At 40.8% G+C, this 23,435-nt stretch overlaps 1 protein-coding gene across 3 annotated transcripts in view; it reads left to right on the plus strand.

Moving 5' to 3' along the window:
* ralgps2 (Ral GEF with PH domain and SH3 binding motif 2) overlaps positions 1-23,435 on the plus strand; it is a 413,674-nt gene that overhangs the window by 369,704 nt on the left and 20,535 nt on the right. For 2 of the 3 annotated variants that reach the window (XM_067990774.1, XM_067990772.1), the window contains 2 exons: positions 3,130-3,207; positions 5,086-5,191. In XM_067990774.1, the coding sequence (XP_067846875.1) occupies positions 3,130-3,207; positions 5,086-5,191 (184 nt within the window). The remainder of the gene's footprint in view (positions 1-3,129; positions 3,208-5,085; positions 5,192-23,435) is intronic. The other variant, XM_067990773.1, reaches the window with a different exon arrangement.

The raw sequence follows: 23,435 nt of genomic DNA on the forward strand, positions 1-23,435 counted from the left end.
ACTGATGAATTGCCACTATTATGCACATAGCTCTGTTTGTATGTTTACAGCAAAATATTCATCTAAATACTGAATGGCATCGAAATGCAAATATGCTGATGCTGGAAAGTAAATGTTCAGTGATCTTAACATTTAAATGGATCTGTCGTGCCTTGCCATGACATAAAAAAATATTAACAATGTATAGCATTGATAAGCCTGCCCATTTGGGAGATTTACAAGGTTTGAAACACTGATTCCCATTACCTAAGTTGAATGTTTTTGGTGCAGTAATATGGTTCACCTTTTATTTAACAGGGAGAAAAGTCTGGCTGTGGGGGAGGGGAGAGTATTTCTTTGTTCAAGGTATAACCCCATTTTAATAAAGCACTGATTTCCATAATTTTGCTTGACGTTTTTGTAAACGTCAATTTCTTTACCCACATGGAAATCCTAAAGTCAGATCTCACGACACACTATGCCAGTCCATTGACATTATGGAGTATCCCTGTGCACCTTGGTGGAACGGTTTAATAGAAAATAGAAGTGGCTGCGGCTTCAGATTGGGCCAAGAGCTGATCTGGACTGCCAATAAATCACTCCAAAAGGCTGGATGTCAGGGTTTTTACAACATCAAAGAAAATTCTGATGAAATCATGGTTTGCTCTCTTTTCCGTGACTTTTGGTACTTTCCTATACTTATATATAATAATAGTTCTACTTAAAGTTATGTTAAACTTGTATAGAACCTTGGTTAGACCACACTTGGAGTACTGTGCACAATTCTGGTATCCATATTATAAAAAGGATAAATAGGCACTGGAGAAGTGCAAAAAAGATTTACAAGGATGATACCAGAACTGATTGAACAGGCTGGGGCTGTTTAGAAAAGAGAAGGCTGAGGGGTGACCTGATCAAGGTCTTTAAGATTATGAAAGGGTTTGATAGGGTAGACATAGAAAAGATATTTCCACTTGTGGGAAGACCAAAACTAGAGGTCATAAGTATAAGATAGTCACCAATAATTCCAATAGGGAATTCAGAAGAAACTTGTTTACCCAGAGAGTGGTTAGAGTGTAGAACTCGCTACCACAAGGAGTAGTTGAGGCAAATAGCATAGATATATTTAAGGGGAAGCTAGATAAACATATGAGGAAGAAAGAAATAGACTGTTACATTGATAGGGTCAGATGAAGAGGGGTGGGAGGAGGCTCATGTGGAGCATAAGCACTGGCATGGACCAGTTGGGCCGAATAGCCTGTTTCTGTGCTGTACATTCTATGTAATTCTATGCAAATCCTGTTTCGCAGTCTTCTCTTTTGATGAAGGAAGTTTTTAATTCACAAAATAATAAAACCCACAGGTACCAAATGTTCTATGTGAGCCTCAAACCTTTTTTTAAAGCAAATTCAAAAACAAGCCAAATAATGGAAATAACAAACCCAAACGTTTTCTTTAGGCACATCGTCTCAGCACTTAACACTCATGTTAAAATTATGCAAAACTCTAATTGATAGTATACTTTGATAACAGTTTGGCACATTATCAAACAGCACCACACCTCAGCTGCAGCTAATAGCATGGAAATTGCAAATTGTTGCATTTAGTAATCAGTGTAAAAACCTTAAAAGACATGCAAAAGTTGTCCTCAAAGTATAACCGTATAAGAAAATTTGAACTTAATGGATGAGGTCTGTTTATTTATGGCTACATAATATCGCAGAATTTCAATTTCTACCAGCTTCAGGTAAATTGCTTGTTAAGTACGTATATGTTCAATGATACTGTGGTGAATTTCTCGTGAATTTTTGTGCTTGTCAAGGTAAGGGATCTTAGTACTGTGGAATGTTCAGGTATTGAGCACTCCCAGGTGAGGTGCTGTACAGCCAGCTGCAGAGTATGGCTGTACTTTTCCCAACGGTCAAAATAACATTTCCTGCAGCACTAGTGTGAATCATTTCCCGCACCAGCCACACTTGTGACTTTTGAGAGAGATTGCTTTCAATTTGACAGTTTTGTTATGTTGGCTGCTCTCCACCAGGAATTAGGGTGACATTTCTAAATTCATTTCAGACAGACAGGACCTTCATAGCCAGCAGAGTGAGAACACAGAGTTTTATCCCATCAGTCTGGGTTGCATTTGATCCCAGGGCCCCTACGTGAAAGGACAGTGCTAACCCAGCCATGCTCCTTAAATTGGTCTTTATCACAAAATCCAGGAAAGGTTTGCCAGATAAGAATTAGTTTCAAAGATCAAAGATTTTTCTCTGGTGACTCCACAGAACAACTATTTGTTTTTGTGTTTTCTCTGTGCTAAGTGTTTTATTTCCAGTATTATTTTATCGATAAGTTCTTATCATTTAATGCTTTTAGAATAGTTTTGGAAAAGGCCTCAGTGGCAGTATATTAGCGCACTAACAAGCAGCATTCTGTGATAAAAATTCTTGGAAGATTACACATGTATGCAGAGCTACCATAAAGTAGTCGAATGCTAATATTCAATCCCCAACAGATACCCAATCACATCTGGTGAGAAATGCCAAATGGATGTTGCATTCTTCCCCTGAGAGAAATTTGGAGTCTACTAAGACTTTCGTCAATTGGTTCAGAGTGCCACTGGTAGAAGCCTGGAAGTGGGTCACCCCAGACACCCCCTTCCCCAAGAAGTAGAGGGTGGCAAGGGAGAGATGTCTCACCACAAGAACCAAAAGATTACTTTAAATGTTTCATTTATTTGACAATGGAGTGGATTCTTGCAATCTAAAAATAGAACTTGGGAAAAATCAAAAGAATATTTTTTTTTTTATTCGTTCATGGGATGTGGGCGTCGCTGGCGAGGCCGGCATTTATTGCCCATCCCTAATTGCCCTTGAGAAGGTGGCGGTGAGCCGCCTTGAACCGCTGCAGTCCGTGTGGTGAAGGTTCTCCCACAGTGCTGTTAGGAAGGGAGTTCCAGGATTTTGACCCAGCGACGATGAAGGAACGGCGATATATTTCCAAGTCGGGATGGTGTGTGACTTGGAGGGGAACGTGCAGGTGGTGTTGTTCCCATGTACCTGCTGTTCTTGTCCTTCTAGGTGGGAGAGGTCGCGGGTTTGGGTGGTGCTGTCGAAGGTTGCTTTTTTTCAAACTTATAATAAAATTCTGCAGGAGCCGGTTCTATCATTCTCTCTGTCCAGTGCCACGGGTTGGGAGGAATGGCTATCGAGGCCACATGAAGGCCAACAGGTAATGATTTCTTTTGTAAAGGAGTCAGTTGGCACATTTCTCTTCTGTCCAAGGTGTATAATCAGGTGAAGGGGTGACATTAACACAGATGAATTGATCTGCTTTCTCTCCCTTAAATCAACTTACTAATGTGGTGGTTGGTTTTTAAATTTGCATTGCCTTTCCCTTTAACAGTTTCACTCAGTCTATGTCTGATTCCAAGGTCTTGACTGTATTTGATGTGTTGTCACATTCTGATTTGTTTCTTGTGTTGAAAATAGAAGTAATTTTAGTGCTACAGTACAAGTAAATGATTCTGCTGTGTAATAATATAGAATTGTAAACAATTTTACAACACCAAGTTATAGTCCAATGATTTTATTTGAAATCTACAAGCTTTCGGAGGCTTCCTCCTTCCTCAGGAAGGAGGAAGCCTCCGAAAGCTTGTGAATTTCAAATAAAATCGTTGGACTATAACTTGGTATTGTAAAATTGTTTACAATTGTCAACCCCAGTCCATCACCGGCATCTCCACATCATCATCATAATATAGAGGCATTTATAAATTCTTTGATAATGAAACACCTTTATTCTGAAAAGTATTTTTTAAAATTCCATGTAAATGCTCCTCCTTCAGTCAGATTTTGCATTGGCACACAAGATTTCATTATTAAAAAATATTTATTTGATTGTGGGGCGGCATCCCAGAAAAACCCAATCTTGTTATTACGCAATTGCGCACGCACATTTTCCAGCAAAGGTCACTGGATAATGAACAGGATCTGATTCACTGAAAGCTGCTACTAGTAACTGATTGCTCAACTCCCTCCATACCCCATTTGGTAAAAGCAGCATGTGCAACTGAATCTCACAGATCCAGCAGGTGGAGCGTTCAGTTCCCAATTTGTGTTGAGGTACCTGATCTCAGCAAGGTAGCAGGAGAGGTACTGCAGGTGGCTTCAGTGCCCCAGGCTAGGAAGAAGACGATTATGTACAGTTCCTGCTCCTGATTACTACCCAATGATCCCTGCTGGAAAGAGCATGCACGTGGATTCAGGTGACAAGAGGATGGGGCTGGTCTATGATGCCTCCCTGCGGTCGATTAAGTTGGTGACACCCACAGTCTTAGGTCACTTGGGCAAGCTATCTTAAACACTACAGTGCCCATGAAACTGTATCCCAGCAAGAGTCTCTGCCTTCAAGAGAGCACGGGACAGAATTGGAAAGGGAAAACAAATGATGTCTTGTTCTTGGAAATATTTATATTTCATTAATGAAGAAATTCTTCTAACTTCCAAATAATGAAGCACTGAAGTAATTGTGTTCTAATATGAGCCATAGTTCATCTTTGTTGAAGTAAAATACTTCCAGGAAAGAGTCAAGACAAATTTTTGAAATATCTGTATCACATATAGCAATAATTACCACAGTGTTTGCTTCAAGGGAAGATAAATAGGCTCCTGATTAGTAGTGACCTAGCCCATAGTCAGTCCTGATACATGTACTTTTAGAGGAAATTGCTCTATACAGCAGTGCCGTCCAAAAGTCTTTTCAAAACATGCAATGTAAAATGAAGTCTCGAAACATATGTTTCAAAATTGTTAGGTAATCTTTAACAAACAAACTACAGTATCTCCTCTCAATTAGTGGGGCAGCTGATTTGACATGTCAGCGGTGGAATTCAAACACAAATCCTTTTGGTTAAGTGGCTAGTACTGTGAACTGTGCAGAAAAGTGGCACAGTAAACTGAGCCTTTCTCGGTTTTATATATTCAATTTTAAGTTAGAATTGCTAACATGAAACCATCCAGGTTGAAACTTGTGTTGAATAACCTTATACCAGTAGGGTTTGCTGCATTGAACCACTGTTTTTCACCTTGTCTTTGTCTTTATTGCTAGTTCTGTGGAATCCGAGGAGCTGGCAGTGAACCTTTTCCCAGGGACTGTTACAATTCAAGGAGTTCTGAGAAGGAAGACGCTACTGAAAGAAGGCAAAAAGCCTACGGTAGGGAATGTTTTCAATAACGTTGTTTGTTGGCAACAGAAGAGGAACATTGAGAGATGCTTGACTTCTACAACAAAGCATTTTACAATCTGTGATTGATAGATTTTTGTTAACCAAAGGTATTAAGGAATATGGGGTCACAGATCAGCCATGATCTCATTGAATGGTGGAACAGGCTCAAGGGGCTAAATGGCCTGCCCCTGATTCTATGTTCCTATATAACACAGGAGCCGCATCATATCTGACAGATTATTCTGTATTTTCTCTCCACTTAGAGATTGTTAAAGCCAAGGGTGTAAATACATAATTGACTAGAAATTCCATCATGGATTACATTTATCCCACAGGTAAAGCTATAATGAGTACATGACCGACCATGGTATAAATGTAAGACATGGATGAATTTCTAGACATGTATGTTCGGGCAATAAAAAAAATAGGTATTGGTATATCTGATTAGATGAGGCTGATTACGGATGTGGATATTGGTAGTGTTGCGACTTAGATTTTGAATTTGTATTTATCACGGCTTTCCTTTCATGTTCGACAAGCTTAACTGTGTGTCCATTTTCAAAAAGCGTGACACAATGGAACCATTAGTTTAATTTCAGCATCAGATAAAAGAATGGAATTGATTATCAGGAGTAATCTGGAGGATTATCCATATAAAATTTGTTACATCTCCTGGGTTACACTATTAAGCAAGTAGATACTGGGCAGTGTGAGTCAACTCCCATAAAAGTACGGCATTCAGATTGCTTTGGGAATGGCTGATGGCACTGAACCTGAAAAACGTACCTATGGCTGACTCGAATTTGTAACACTTGGAAGTGGATAACAAATTGGATGTAGGGGAGGAAGTCGCGGGTATTTTTTAAAGGTGTTAATTAGGAATTGAGAGGGGTACGGTGGCAGTGTAGAAGTATTGAGTCAGATGCCTGGAGAATCTTGGCCAATGTGTAAGGAAATTGAACAATGGTAGATGAAATTTAACATGGACAAGTATAAAATACTACATATAGAAAGAAACAAAGGACAACATAAGTATTCCATGAATAGTATTGAAATAGCTACGGATGAAGTTGCGAAGGATCCCAGGTTTTAGTAGATTCAACATGTGCAATTATTTGAACAGCAATAATGAAAGCAAATTGACTGCTGATCTCTACAGCCATACATAGAGTAAAAATCACAGGAAGCCATGCTCAAACTGTTTGTGCTCTCGTCAGACCATGTTTTAAGTGTTACTTATGGTTCTGGTCACCAAGACAGAAAGGAGACACTCAAGGCGTGGATATGCTGCACAGAAGAGCCAAGCATCTGATCCCTAGCTTCAAAGCACTGGGTTACGAAGAAGCCGAGTGAGAGATGGGGGTAATTTTTGTGTTGCTATTGCCTCATTTGCGGATATAAACAGACTGAAGTTAAACAGTGCATAGTTGGGCCAACTGTGTTGCTGTCTCTGCCAATTTTCGGGTTGACTTCCATTCTGGTGGATGGAGTTAATAGGCTCAAAATTGCTGCAATGGTGGGTTTGACGGTGAATGATGTTAATTGGACTTTTATGCTCACCATTGACATCACACCATATTTGCACCGCCAATTGCTGGAACGTCAATCCGATAACAGTGCAGCAATGTCCATGTCGCGTCTGGGACCTCATGAACGTGGTGCTTAATGCCTTATCCCCTTGATCAATGAAAGGAAGGGTTAGAGAAAGAAACAGAGTGAAAGACAGAGAAGGAAATAGGATGAATTAGAGTCAAATGAAATATAGACAGAAAGAGGAAAGAGACTAGATTAAGAGAGAGAGAGAAAAGAGACAGAAAGGAAAAGTAAGATTTTAAAAGAACAAGCAGAAGAAGAGGACAAATTTGCTTGAGTTCTTTGAGGATATAACGCACAGGGTGGATAAAGGGGAACCAGTGGACATAGTGTATTTAGACTTCCAGAAGGCATTCGACAAGGTGCCACATAAAAGATTATTGCTTAAGATAAAAAATCACGGGATTGGGGGTAATATTCTGGCATGGGTGGAGGATTGGTTATCGAACAGGAGGCAGAGAGTTGGGATAAATGGTTCATTCTCGGACTGGCAACCAGTAACCAGTGGTGTTCCGCAGGGGTCGGTGCTGGGTCCCCAACTCTTCACAATCTATATTAACGATTTGGAGGAGGGGACCGAGTGCAACATATCAAAATTTGCAGATGATACAAAGATGGGAGGGAAAGTAGAGAGTGAGGAGGACATAAAAAACCTGCAAGGGGATATAGACAGGCTGGGTGAGTGGGCGGAGATTTGGCAGATGCAATATAATATTGGAAAATGTGAGGTTATGCACTTTGGCAGGAAAAATCAGAGAGCAAGTTATTTTCTTAATGGCGAGAGACTGGAAAGTATTGCAGTACAAAGGGATCTGGGGGTCCTAGTGCAAGAAAATCAAAAAGTTAGTATGCAGGTGCAGCAGGTGATCAAGAAAGCCAACGGAATGTTGGCTTTTATTGCTAGGGGGATAGAATATAAAAACAGGGAGGTATTGCTGCAGTTATATAAGGTATTGGTGAGACCGCACCTGGAATACTGCATACAGTTTTGGTGTCCACACTTAAGAAAAGACATACTTGCTCTCGAGGCAGTACAAAGAAGGTTCACTCGGTTAATCCCAGGGATGAGAGGGTGAGTAGATTGGGACTCTACTCATTGGAGTTCAGAAGAATGAGAGGCAATCTTATTGAAACATATAAGATTGTGAAGGGGCTTGATCGGGTGGATGCAGTAAGGATGTTCCCAAAGATGGGTGAAACTAGAACTAGGGGGCATAATCTTAGAATAAGGGGCTGCTCCTGCAAAACTGAGATGAGGAGAAACTTCTTCACTCAGAGGGTGGTAGGTCTGTGGAATTTGCTGCCCCAGGAAACTGTGGAAGCTACATCATTAGATAAATTTAAAACAGAAATAGACAGTTTCCTGGAAGTAAAGGGAATTAGGGGTTATGGGGAGTGGGCAGGAAATTGGACATGAAGCTGAGCTCGGATCGGTCAATACCCTGTGGGTGGCGGAGAGGGCCCAGGGGCTGAGTGGCCGGGTCCTGCTCCTACTTCTTGTGTTCTTTAGATTTGTGGTTGGGATCAGATCAGCCATGATCTTATTGAATGGCAGAGCAGGCTCGAGGGGCCAATTGGCCTACTCCTGCTCCTATTTCTTATGTTCTTATGACATTGTAACCCAGTTGTGTTTAAGAATTGTTGTATTGGTGCTCAAGAAGTTAATGAGTGAATGGCAGGGTAGGTGTGCAAAATGTACAAACATTCTTGACCCATGAAGTATAGAACCAGTGGTCCTGTCCATCGTGATCAGGAACAGAGGGTACGTCATTGCACTGTTTTCATGGGAACATAGGAATTTCTAGAAGAAGAAAGATCAAGTTCCATCTAGTTTGCCTTCTACCATCCTGATAATCGTATAATAATGATAATGGAGTTGTTGCCTAATCATAGCAATCAATCTCTATCTAGTCTACAACAGACTTAGAAATGACATGAGGAAAACCCCAGTGGTGGAGAGAGCGCTTTGGGAACCATAGGTCCAAAGTCACCTTTTTCCTTCCAAGCATGCTACACTTACCACACGTCATGTGAAATCTCTCTAATTTGCATTTGAATGAGTAACCCTCTTCTGAGTGTCGAAACAACTTGGCGTCCTGAAAATTATTGCCTTCTGACACTTAACAGGTGTGCGGATGGCAAGACTAGCACAAAAATATTGTCAAGACAGATAAAAAGAATTTTAAAAATTCTAGGAACAATTCATTACCTTCTGGAGTGAGACTCCGCAGCTTCATCGGTCCCTTTATGGGCCTCCAAGGTTGAGTGTCATATCAGAGCCATAAATCGCTTCATTACCAGAGTTGTCTACAATATTAATTACCAGCCCTAAATGGCTGCGGCAGGAATCATTAGTAATACTGTTGTTAAACCAGGAATTTCACAATCGCAATTAATTGATGGGAAGCTTTGGTGAGGCTAACGGCAGAGTGGTGCAAATTGTCTGGCAATTTGCGGAGAATTAGAACTCATGGAGTATCTCTTTTCCTCTGCAAGTTGCTGGATTTTTTTACAAATTAATAATGGCAAATGACGTTAATGCGTCATTATAGTGATGCGACTTGCCAGCAGTTTCTGGCCCAACATTGGGAACAGGTTGAAGCTCATAAATATGTCCAATCTGAGGACAATTGACACAGCTAATACCCCTAACGCCATTTTCACCTCGGCCCACTTGAGGATTATAGGCCAGCGAGGAGAAATCAAGTCTAAAGATGACGAAAATAGGCAAAAGGGTTTCAGTGGCGGTGGGGCTGATACAAGTGCTATTAAGGAGTTAGAAGTAAGCGATCTTAATGGCAGTTCAGATGTGTGATTTGAAGCTTATTTCTGCATTAAGTAAGGCACTAAGATTTTAGCACAGTCTAGTTCAACTTGAATGAAGACCGAGAAGGCAGATAGTCATTGGCAAGGGAGTAGAGTTTATGGCAGGGGCCAAATACCAATGGACAGCGGAAGGAAATAGTGATTTATCCACAATTTGATGCTGGACACGTGCTGGCGCAGAGATGGCTGTGGAGTTGAGAGAAGTGGCGGAGAGGTAGGGACTCACCCTGTCCCCATGGAATCACTTGAGAAGCAGTGTGAATGCATGTTCGGGTGCTGTTTGGTCTTTCTGGATGGATGAGCTAAGATGATCTATCTCGTGATCTTGTGAATAGTAATGCTTAAAAGTGTTTAATATTGAGTCGAGCTTGTACTCGTGGAACTTGACACATTTTTCAGGAGACCCAGATCCTGAACTTTCACAGCCTGGGCACTTCCAAGTTGACAAATGAAGGTGGAAAGAATGCTGATTAATGTTGATCCCTGTGAGGTTGCTCAGTAATAGGTGTTGTCGTTGACATAAGCAGCTTCCTGCTGAGTGTGGAATGATTAGCAGCTGTGGCCAAGGGAAATAAATTAAATTTCAAGTTTTTCCTGGAAGGTATGAATTTTTTTTAAAATTTATTTAGAGAAAGGAGAGTACTTTATATGCAAGGTGTTCCATCCCTTGCTTAATATTTGCAATGTCTGTTATTTCCTGGGTATGGTATTTATATTATAATGTATTAAACCTTCCAAATCCCTTAGTGCAAATACATGTCTAGCTGACCATTGCCCTTGAGGACAGAAGAAAATAAAAAGGAAGGCAAAATTTTGTGAAAAAGGAATTGGGAATAGAGGGGGGAAAGGGTTCTCTAATGTATGCTGAATAGGACACGAGTATCTGGCAGGAAGCGGACACACAGAAAATATCTGTATGCGGAACATGTTGGAGAAGCTGAGTGATTGGTTGATAGAGCAGATCAAGGCACCATGGCAGCTCCAGCTTTGCAGCAATCAGCTGGCTGCTGGTGAACGAGCTGGTGGGGTGGGTTGCGGGGGGCCAGGCCCTTACACAAAAAACTGGGAGGATTATGGTTCACAAGGAAAACTTGCAAGAAGGTACTTCAGTGTTGTGTACTAAACCATTTTTACATCGAGTCTACAGCACAGAAACAGGCCATTCGGCCCAACTGGTCTATGCCGGCATTTATGCTCCACACGAGCTTCCTCCCTCCCTACTTCATCTAACCCTATCTGCATACTCTTCTATTCCTTTCTCCCTCGTATGCTTATCTTGTTTCCCTTTAAATGCATCTAGGCTATTTGCCTCAACTACTCTTTGTGGTAGCGGGTTCCACATTCTTACCACACTTCAGGTAAAGAAGTTTCTCCAAAATTCCTTATTGGATTTATTAGTGACCATCTTATATTGATGACCTCTAGTTTTGGACTCCCCCACAAATGGAAACATTTTCTCTACATCTACCCTATCAAACACTTTCATTATCTTAAAGACCTCTATCAGGTCACCCCGCCCATTCTTTTCTTTTCTAGAGAAAAGAGTCCCAGCCCATTCAGCCTTTCCTGATAGTTATATCCTCTCAGTTCTGGTATCGTCCTTGTGAATCTTTTTTTTGCATCTTCTCCAATGCCTCTATATTCTTCTTATAATATGGAGACCAGAACTGTGCACAGTACTCCAAGTGTGGTCTAACCAAGGTTCTGTTCCAAGTTTAACATAACTTCTCTGCTTTTCAATTCTCTTCTCTAGAAATGAACCCCAGTGCTTGGTTTGCCTTTTTTATGGCCTTATTAACCTGCATTGCTACTTCTAGTGATTTGTGTATCCTGAGATCCGTTTGCTCCTCTACCCCATTTAGACTCTTATTACCTAAGCAGTAGATGGCCTCCTTATTCTTCCTCTCAAAATGCACCACCTCATACTTATCTATATTGAAATTCATTTGCCAATTACAAGCCCACTCTGTACATTTGTTAATTCCTTCTTGCATTTTGACACATTCTTCCTTTGTATTAACGACACCCCCCAATTTGGTGTCATCTGCAAATTTTGAAATTGTACTTCCGAGTCCAAATCGTTAATTTAAATGGTGAACAACAGTAGTCCCAGCACCTTTCCCTGTGGAACATCATTTCCCACCTTTTCCCAGTCTGAGTAACCACCCATAACCCCTACTCTCTTTTGTTTTGTAGCTAGCTTGCTACCCATTCTGCAGCCCCGTCCCCTGACTCCACATGCTCTGACCTTAGTCATGTGTCTACAGTGCGGTACCTTATCAAAGGCTTTTTGAAAATCCAAATGTATTACATCTACTGTATCACTCTTGTCTACCCTTTCTGTTACTTCTTCAAAGAATTCAATAAGATTGGTCAAGCATGACTCCCTTCTGAAGTCCGTGCTGACTAGCCTTTATTGTATTTTCGTTTTCGAGATGTTTTTCTATTACGCCTTTGAGTAAAGTTTCCATTATCTTTCCCATCACCGACGTTAAGCTAACTGGTCTATAGTTCCGTGGACTTGTTCTATCTCCCTTTTTAAATATAGGAATAATGTTAGCTGTCTGCCAGTCCTCTGCCACTATTCCCTTTCCTAATGAATATTTATGTATATGTAATAGTGCCTCTGCTATCTCTTCCCTAACTTATTTAAATATGCACGGATGCAATCCATCCAGACCAGGGGTTTTATCCTCTCTAAGTTTGATTGGTTTATCAATTATCTTTGCCCTTTCTATCTTAAATATCTTCATATCTTTTTTGATCTCTTCTTCTAATGTCATGCCCACTTTGTTAGTCTCCCTGGTAAATACTGAGGCAAAGGAACTATTTAACATTTCTGTCATTTCACTGTCATTATCCGTGAGTTTATCTTGTGCATCCCTTAGTGGCCCTATCCCGATCCTGATTTTTCTTTTGTTATTTATATGTCTGTAGAATACTTTACTATTTTTTATATTCCTTGATAATTTAATTTTGTAGTTCCTCTTTGCTTTCCTAATTGTTTTTTTGACTTCTTTCCTAACCTCTTTGTATTCCCTTTTGGCATCCTCTCCTTTATTGTCTATGTAGTTAGAATATATCTTTTTCTTTAGTTTCAATTTTACCTTTTCTCTTTATTCATCCATGGTGTTTCATTATTGGCTAGTTTGCTCTTGTTTTTTAAAGGAATATATTTCTCCCCACCAGTGATGCCACTAGTGTGGCCTAAAGGCATGACTTCACAAGGCATGTCTGCATTTGGCCAACGTTTGCACACTAGTCTAGGCTTGTACTGGCCAGTTGAGAGGGGTAACTGAGGGTAACTGTACCCTGGCAAGGTGGCAAAATCTACAGGTGGCTGGAGACGAATATTTTCTCATGAGTTGGAAGAACAGTAGGATTCAGGGTTCTAGTCCAGAAGACCTGCAGGAATTGGGACCGAGATTTGGGTCCAAGAGACCAGCAGGAGTTGGGGCTAGCAGCACTCAGGTGATACACCGTGTTTTTTAAGGTTCCTCATCCGCACGGGTGAAAATGTTTGTGCACAGATCTCGACAGCTGAAATGGTTTCTCAGATCAAATGATTACCGCCAATCTTTTGGTACCTTATTTAGAAATAGATTTATGCAGCAAAGATGATTCTGGAGTCCAGCACCTTTTGAATTTTCCCCTTTTATTAAAAATTCTCTGTCATCCACTCACCTGGTTGGGGTATTTTGTGTTTGCCAAGTTTTATACAGCAGAACAAGCTGAGCAACGTTGATTATACACCAAGTTCCATTATCCACCCAAGAGCATCTCCTACGTTATGGCAAGCAATCGAGGTTTCACTATACTTCAGTATATTTTTAACTTAGAGAGAAAAAACCCACTTGAAAAATGCCACACAAACGAGGAGGAACCTTTCCACATGCACTCAGGCTTCATATGAAGCTTTCAGCTTTTGCGTAGTAGGTTTTAAAGAATATTTTATCTGGCCAAATGCTTCTTACTCAAACATATTTATCCCGACTGATTGGAGAATAAAGGGTTTGCTAGCCAGTGTTATTGAGTATTTAGTATTACTGTATTCAAAAGAATGGACAAAAATAGATTCCATTTTTTTTAAAACCCTATAGTTTTTATAACTTAAATCTTCAGATTTTCGAGTAGCCTCTCAGAGCACTGCAGAAGGTGATGCAGGTTCAGTTTATTGCACACTGCTGAGGTCCCAATCTTGACCATCTGTTAAGAGTCCCTCTTCACCCACCCCCACCTTTTGCCACCTTCCCACATCTTCTTGGAAAGAAGGGAGGATAGAAGCTAAGGACTGTTCAGGATAATTCTGTACCAGCTGAGGATCAGGCTCCGCTCCCCCCCCCCCCCCCAGACCCACAAACGAGTCTGGCCTGAGGAGAATGGTCCATATCGGTACCAACGACATAGGTTTAAAAAAAAGGGATGAGGTCCTGCAAGGTGAATTTAAGGAGTTAGGAGATAAATTAAAAAGCAGGACTTCAAAGGTAGTGATCTCAGGATTACTATCAGTGCCACGTGCTAGTGAGTATAGGAACGGGAGAATAGAGCGGATGAATGCGTGGCTGCAGGGATGGTGTAGGAAGGAGGGATTTCGATTCCTGGGACGTTGGGACCGGTTCTGGGGAAGGTGGGACCTTGTAATGGGTAAAACGACTGATGATCAGTGGGAAATGTTTAAAGAAACATTTAACGTGATGCAGAATCGGTTTATATCCCTGAGGGGCAAGAACTCTACTTGCCAAAAAAAACAGCCATGGACAACTGAAGAGGTAAGGGACTGTATAAGACATAAGGAAAGGGCACACAGAAAGGCAAAAACTGGCACAGATCCTGGCCAATGGGAAAGATCAAAAAATCAACAAAGGGTCACAAAACAGATAGTAGGAGCTACAAAAAGAGAGTATGAAAAGAAACTTGCAAGGGATATCAAAACCAATACGAAGAACTTTTACAGTTACATTAGGAAACAGAGGGTGGTCAGGAGCAGTGTTGGCCCCTTAAAAACTGAAAGTGGGGATGTTGTCATTGACAATGGGGAAATAGCGGACATGTTGAACGATTACTTTGCAGTAGAAAAAGAGGATAGCATGCCGGAAACCCCAAGAAAACTATTATTGAATCGGGGACAGGGACTCGATAAAATTAACATAAGTAAAGCAACAGTAATGAAGAAAATAATAGCACTAAAGAGTGACAAATCCCCAGGACCAGATGGTTTCCAGCCCAGAGTTTTAAAGGAAGTAGATGAGCACATTGCAGATGCCCTAACTATAATCTTTCAAAGTTCTCTGGATTCAGGAACTGTCCCTCTGGATTGGAAAATTGCACATGTCACTCCGCTTTTTAAGAAAGGAGAGAGAGGGAAACCGGGGAATTATAGACCAGTGAGCCTAACATCTGTTGTGGGGAAAATGCTGGAGTCTATAATTAAGGATACGGTGACTGAACACCTTGAGAATTTTCAGTTAATCAATCAGAGAGAGCCAGCATGTATTTGTGAAAGGTAGGTCGTGCCTGACAAACCTGATTGAATTTTTTGAAGAGGTGACTAAAGTAGTGGACAGGGGAATGTCAATGGATGTTATTTATATGGACTTCCAGAAGGCATTTGATAAGGTCCCACATAAGCGACTGTTAGCTAAGATAGAAGCCCATGGAATCGAGGGAAAAGTACGGACTTGGTTAGGAAGTTGGCTGAGCGAAAGGCGACAGAGAGTAGGGATAATGGGTAGGTACTCACATTGGCAGGATGTGACTAGTGGAGTCCCGCAGGCATCTGTCTTGGGACCTCAATTATTCACAATATTTATTAACGACTTAGATGAAGGCATAGAAAGTCTCATATCTAAGTTTTCCGATGACACAAAGATTGGTGGCATTGTAAGCAGTGTAGATGAAAACATAAAATTACAAAGCGAAATTGATAGATTAGGTGAATGGGCAAAACTGTGGCAAATGGAATTCAATGTAGACAAATGTGAGGTCATCCACCTTAGACCAAAAAAGGATAGAACCGGGTACTTTCTAAATGGTAAAAAGTTAAAAACAGTGGATGTCCAAAGGGACTTAGGGGTTCAGGTACATAGATCATTGAAGTGTCATGAACAGGTGCAGAAGATAATCAAGAAGGCATAATGGAATGCTGGCCTTTATATCTAGAGGCCTAGAATACAAGGGGGCAGAAGTTATGCTGCAGCTATACAAAACCCTGGTTAGACCACACCTGGAGTACTGTGAGCAGTTCTGGGCACCGCACCTTCGGAAGGACATATTGGCCTCGGAGGGAGTGCAGCGTAGGTTTACTAGAATGATACCGGACTTCAAGGGTTAAGGTACGAGGAGAGATTACACAAATTGGGGTTGTATTCTCTGGAGTTTCGAAGGTTAAGGGGTGATCTGATCAAAGTTTATAAGATATTAAGGAGAACGGATAGGGTGAATTGAGAGAAACTATTTCCGCTGGTTGGGGATTCTAGGAGTAGGGGGCACAGTCTAAAAATTAAAGCCAGACCTTTCAGAAGTTTGGAACTCTCTTCCGCAAACGGCAATTGATACTAGCTCGATTGCTAAATTTTAAATCTGAGTTAGATAGCTTTTTGGCAACCAAAGGCATTAAGGGATATGGGCCAAAGGCGGGTATATGGAGTTAGATCACAGATCAGCCATGATCTTATCAAATGGCGGAGCAGGCACGAGGGGCTGAATGGCCTACTCCTGTTCCTATGTTCCGAATGAGGGTTCGTGAGAAATTGAAGGGTAAATCTCCCTTTCAAAAAATGTTGCAGTTCTTATTATAGGTTTGAGAGACCAATGATCAGAAAAACTTCCACGTGCACACAAGTATGAAAAGTTATATATTTTATGCTGACCATAAGGTTGTTGATCAGTGCTGGGAAATGGGATGTTTTCCCACTTTTGGCACTTGCTGTTGGCATCAAGCACCCCAAACCAGCTATAGATTTGAATGCATGCAAAGTGACTTTGCCACAGACTTTGAAAAGGTATGGTGTGAAGTTTTCTACTTCTCAGAACAGCTAACCTTATGGCCTTTCTCAGGTTCCTATGGCCTTTCTCAGGTTCCTATTTTAGGACCAATAGAACTGAGTCCAGTGATTGGCAGTGTCTTATAAATGTCCTTGAGCAAAGGTCTGAATTCTCAGACTGCTCTGCCCAGGTAATCATCTTTTTTAAACAACTTTTGTGATGCAATTTTGTCTAACAATTCCAATTTAGTGATTTTTTTATTCCAGTACAGTGTCCAGCACTGAGCTTAATCAAGTCCTCCAGGCTCTGCCAATACTGAGGGAATGAAAATGGTCCAGATATTTGATTATAATCATTAACAGCAAAGCTGCTCCTTGTAGTCCTGTAAAGTTGAAACCATTTGGCAACTGGTTTTAAACATCAGAAAATAAACTTGTGTGACTGCAGGAATTCAGTCTGCATCCTCTCTCGGGAATGATGAGATGGCTGTTTAGTGGTTTAAGTCTTTCTTAACCGGTGAAGATTAATGAAATTGTACCAAATCAGTTGCCGATATAACAGAAGTTTCAGCTCTTGAAGATACGAACTCTGTCAAAAAGCAGCTTTTGCACAGTCCAGCTGCACAACATATCAATCTTTTGTGGCATACATTGGAAACCTGTCTCTGAATCATTGGATTGGCTGACATTAATGTTCCAGATGACAACGGGGTATGTGGGGAGGGGGGAGGAGGAGAAGAGAGAAACGGGAAGGAAAATTTGTCTGTTGTCCCTCAAAACTGGCAAATATCTGTGCAGATAACCACAGGTTGCCTGCCTACCTCTTTGTTCCCTGTACAGTACTTATGTAGACATAGGGGGGAAAAAACTGGGATTTAAAAAAAAGTTAATAAGCAACTTTGACCTCTAGTGTGAAAGTGTAGTCAACCCTTTTGTCCACTGGATTTATTATACATTTCAGTCTCTCAAGGTTCTTAGTGAATGTTTACACTTCAGTCCAAAATACTTCTCTCCAATGCATTGCTTCATCTGTAGAGTCATTATTTACACACATTGTTCAGTCCACAGAGCTCTCCAGAGCAGTCCAGAAAGTCCTTCAGATGTGGCCTGTTGATTGCAAAGCTTATTGCATGCACTTGCATATTACTGACAACAACCATTTATTTTGTATGAATGTCTCTCTGAGCAATGCACTGTTGTCCAGCTAAGAACTTGTGCAAGCAATCTACACCCAGGCTATTGCAGATGCCGCTAAGTCCAGGTGGTAGTAAGTCCAAGTTTTCACTTCTTGCACTCTATGGGAAAGTGCTTATCTGTGATTTTTATGCTTCTCTGCACAAAGCAAGTTGAGAATCACTACAGAGGGACAAATATGGCCTGAAACCTTAATTGTCCTAAAATACATTTGAGCACCGATCGAGTATGGTGCTGGATTGACAGCCAACACCATCCAGCAATATTTTAGCCATTATTCTGTAGTGATTTTGTTAGGTCAATTGTCTACCAGTACTGGAGTATGCAAGATAAAGTCCATAGGCCATGTACAATCTGGTCCACGAATTGCAGGCAACTCAGTTGATTTGTATGTGAATTTCTTACTCACTGTTTTATCCTTTTTGAATTTTGTGGAGCTGGAGGTTTGGAAAAATCTGTTCTTAGTGCTGTTTGTCTCAATTCTAAATCTTGACACCAAGGTCTTTTAGTATCCACAGCTTGAGAAATATGCAAATTAATGGGAACATTGGTTTAAATTTTCTATGCGACATTCTGTGATATGCCAAAACAACCCACAAAAACAAGAAGCTTGGACTGCAGCTATTTCTCCATGTGACTAGTTCACTGCCCAGCTTGTACCAATGAGGGAGGTACTGAGCAGAGATTAGACATTATCCTACCGATGGTGGGTTGAGGAGAAGGGAAATATTGACTGGCAAGTTATTCAGGGTTGCTGAATTGTCACTCCTGCCATTGCTATCTGGATAAAGAGGGCCATTGTCAGGGGCCTGGATGTGAACTACATACCCATCCTCCAGACTGGGAAATGGTGGGTGGAAACCTAAGAGGAAAGGGTTGAAAATGAAGAAAAATTTAAAGAACGAGAGAATTTTCATGTATCCTTTAAACTCTTCTAATCACGGTAGGTCTGAGCCCCGGTGTTGAGTGGAGAGTACCTAATCTTTCAGTGCTTGGGGGGGTGGGATAGTGTCCTGCAAAGATTAACTAACTGGAATCAGCAGCTTCATTCAGTTCCACTTCTGATTCTTACATTATGGAGGCCAAGGTTGTGCAGTACCACTATTTAAATTGTTTCTTTACAGCATGGGATCAGGGCCCCAAATGCTCAATGTTAATCCAGTTTAAAACCTAAATTGCCCCACCTTGCCCCTCAGGCTCAGGAGGATAGTCTGAATATTGGAGTGAGAGGAAAAGGTTGATGGTTACAAAAGTTGGAGTACATCCATTTTAATGCACTGCTCAAGCCACAGTAGCTCAAATGTGTGGTGCATTTTCAAGTGATACTTTGGAGATTTATGGTATGCACAAAATAGTCTGTAACTAGAATTCCTCTGCTGACATCCAGAAAAGATCACATGGAAATGATGAAGGGAACTTTTGAGTTTTTGAGCACACCTTAGCTGAAATATATTGGCATTGTGTGAGACTGTTTTCATAGTTTCTAAAGTTGAAGAAAAATGTCTGCACACAATTATGCTGGATAGTGACCTTTGTTCTGATATTTTTTCCAACAGCAGTGGAAAAAAAGAGACCTGAACCCCTCGTCTGTAGGGAACAAAAACCAGATGTACTATAAATAGAACCTGCATCCTTTCAAATGGTCTTTGTCAGCTGATTTTTAACATCATTTTTTCACCCTTGGAGTACTGCTGTATATTTGTTAGGCTTTTATTTAAAATTTGTATAGGAAAACTGAGCTTAATTTGTTGGGGGTTTTTTTCAATTTTCCCCTTTTTCTCTTCTCTCCTAAAGGCAGTGCCCCAGCAGCACTTGGCCCAACTGGTCATTCTTGACATGTTGGGGGTGATTCTAAACCCCAAGAATGGGTGGTTTGGGGGCGGGTGGGAGTTGAAAATAGTTGTTTTTTGGGTTGCAACCGCAACCTGGCTTTATTTCTGGATTTAACACCGGTGCGTAAAAGTATAGGCTTCCCACAAATGCAAAGTCCGAAAATTCTGCGCCTGCGACCCAAAAAAACAACTATTTTCAACTCCCACCCACTCCCAACCCACCCGTTCTTAGGATTTAAAATCACCTGCCAATACTCAGTGTGTTGGGCATCACAGCTGAACCCAGTTCTGTTCTCATCCAATATCCACACACCAGCCCTTGACAGCAGGAATTCATGGGCAGTCAAAAAGTGCAGCAACACTGCATAATTCTCCTTCTTTCTCATCCTAACAGGCACACTGAACCCAATTGTTGTGCCCTCTTGTTAATATTGCATAGATCTGCAATTGAGCTTGCTACCTTTCTGGTCTGTAGGACACTGTCATGCATTGCATTTACTGAGCGCTTTTGGGAGAATCCTTGAAAAATTTGTAAAAGAACACTCACAGTAAAGCAGTTGGTGAAGAGATGGTATATCTGCCACTAAAAACATTTGTTCTTTATCCAAAATTTATTTCAAAATGATGATGACAGATTCCCCATGGCTCAGCCATATAGATCATAACGGTCATAAGTTTGACCTTGATCTGTACAAATTCACTGATCTCAATCAGGGCACTGCAGTTTTCTTTAGATGCTCTGGGTTGTGGAGGGAAAAGCAGCTCGGCTTTCCACTTGTAATCACAATCCAGTGACCACTGCTGGATGAGCGTGTGTGTATGTGTGAGAGAGAAAGAACTTGAGGGGAGAATATTATCAGCTTGGTTGTAATGACCCCTCACCCCCCATGAATGGCTCATGCTTGAATGATGACCACCAGAGGATGGCCTCTTCCCATGAAATTGTACCAAAGCAAGAAGTCAATGCTTTTCGGAGAAGTTGGATAATTGGTGAGATAATAAATGCAGAATTTTTTTTAAATTATCCTAACAGCCCGGGGCCGTAATATGATTGAGCAGGGAGCTTGCTGGACACTGGCTGTTGGTGAGGTTGGATAGCACTTAGTCTCTGGTAATGTTTATATGGATAGCAGGGCCCTCCTGTCTGTAGATGACTAGTTGAGTGGAGGTGGGTGATCCTTGTCATGTTGACACTCAACTATATGTATGTAACATGTATGTAACTACTCGTACATAGAAACTTAGAAAATAGGAGCAAGAGTAGGCCATTCGGCCCTTCGGGCCTGCTCCGCCATTCAAAATGATCATGGCTGATCATCTAACCCAGAACCCTGTTCCCGCTTTTTCCCCATATCCTTTGATCCCTTTAACATTAAGAAATATATCTATCTCCTTGAATACATCTAATGACTTGGCCTCCACTGCCTTCCGTGGTAGAGAATTCCACAGGTTCACCACCCTCTGAGTGAAGAAATTTCTCTTCATCTCGGTTCTAAATGGCATACCCCGTATCCTGAGACTGTGACCCCTGGTTCTGGACTCCCCAGCCATCGGGAACATCTTCCCTGCATCTAGTCTGTCTAGTCCTGTTAGAATTTTATATGTTTCAATGAGATCACCTCTCATTCTTCTAAACTCGAGTGAATATAGGCCTAGTTGACCCAATCTCTCTTCATACGTCAGTCCTGCCATCCCAGGAATCAGTCTGGTAAACCTTTCTTGCACTCCCTAATACCAAATATAGTATACCTGTAATATACAATAATGCAATAAGCATGTAAACTTTGTAATTCAGTAGAATTCAGTTGGGGAAAAAAATATATTGCAATAATTGATAATGTGACACTTTCCTGATGGCCAGTAGAGATGCTCTGAGTTAGAGGGTTTAGAGCAGGCTGTTTAATTTGTTCTTGGTACCGAACTTGCTCAAAATTTAATAAAACCACGATGGTTCCCATTTAATGTCAGGTTTGTTCCAAACAACTATCAAAAGTCAACAATGCTTAACAGGTCTCACATATTCCAGTCTAACTTTGTGAATTTGAAATTATTTCAATGAATTTGCTGACTAAGTCATATGGGATGGATTAAACTGTAGATTGCAGGGTATTGGTACGCTTAAGACGATTAATATTGAATACTGTGTATTGGATTTTGAAAAGTGTTAGAAAACCTTCACAGAGCTTTTTCCTAAAGTATGTGTTGAGCTATTTTGGTAACAATCTGTTGGTAACCAATAGCCAGGTTGAACATTTTCATTATATTTTCCAAATGTAATTTCTGAATAGAGTATGATTTATTTCCTGTTCACATGATCTGCTATATGTATTTGATACACATATATTTACTAGAATGGTACCAGGGATGAGGGACTTCAGTTACTTCGAGAGATTGGAGAAGCTGGGGTGGTTCTTCTTAAAGAGAAGATTAAGGGGAGATTTGATAGAGGTATTCAAAATCATGAACGGTTTTGTAAATAAGGAGAAACTGTTTCCAGTGGCAGAAGGGTCAGTAATCAGACGACATATATTGAAGGTGATTGGCAAAAGAGGCTGAGGTGACAGGAGAAAACATTTTTTTTATGCAGCGAGTTGTTATGATCTGGAATGCACTACCTGAAAGGCTGGTGGAAGCAGATTCAGTAGTAACTTTCAAAAGGGAATTGGATAAATACTTGAAGGGAAAAAATTTATAGGGCTATGGGGAAGGAGCAGGGGAATGGTACTAATTGGATAGCTCTTTCAAAGAGCCAGCACAGGCATGATGGGCCAAATGGCCTCCTCCTGTGCTGTACCTACTATGATATATATTCTCGCATGTGTATGAAAAATATAAAAAAATTGTCTCCATCAGTCACCGATGCAAAACAATCTTCTTGTAAAAAGCAAAAAAGTTAGTCACGTACTGCTCTTTTTTTCTGAACTTTGGGTACTTGGCCTATAACTGTACTCGGGATATTCCTGTTTAAATCCATTAAACTTTGTGGCCTTAAAGGGACACCTTGGGAGCAGACTAATACACTGTGCGTTGTGTGGTATCACCTTCCTGTTCTCACAAGACACTTATCATGAGCAATGCCATGAGAGGGCATCTATTTAAAATAATTTATACTATTTCTTTGGTAGAAAAACACAATAATTCCAGTTTATCTCAGTTTATATTTTGCTTTTTATTTGGCTTCACATTTTCTCCCCTGCATCTTGTATAAAAAATAATTATCTGGTTTGGACGGCAGGTAGCCATCCTAATCCCAAGGCTCTGTAAATGTCGTTAAATACACCAACCCTAGATTTTAGACTGGTATCGCTGTGCACATTGTTGAAAACACCTTCCATATCATGGCACTGGAGTGCAGTTCAATCCGGCTGTGCGACTGAGTTTTCTATCTCGGTTATATTCCTATAAGGAAGAGCAGAGTGGAGGCCAGGCACCTCCTTATGAGAGAAGGGAAGAACAGAGTGTTCTCAGAATAATGTCACGCAATAAAAGCAAGAACAAAGTCAGTAAGACTATACCTCAAGGATGTCCTTTTTTGAGGGCAATGTTTAGAAAATGTTGGATTTTACTTTTCATATGGTTTGGAATTTATTGCTGATATGTTTCCATCTCACAAATGCTGTATTGTTTTTTTGCAAATGTAAATTTACATCAACTTGAGGCAGACAGTTACTCTTTCAAGCAACTTTTATCCCATGAAAGGTACTAATGTATGATCTTGAAGATGGAAGAGAGATGAATTTTAAAAGCTTGACTCATGTGTTGAAACATTAGTGGAACGCAATAGTCCAAGCAAATAGCGTTACT

Source organism: Heptranchias perlo, chromosome 9 (genome assembly GCF_035084215.1).
Source record: "Heptranchias perlo isolate sHepPer1 chromosome 9, sHepPer1.hap1, whole genome shotgun sequence".
Classification (NCBI taxonomy): domain Eukaryota; kingdom Metazoa; phylum Chordata; class Chondrichthyes; order Hexanchiformes; family Hexanchidae; genus Heptranchias; species Heptranchias perlo.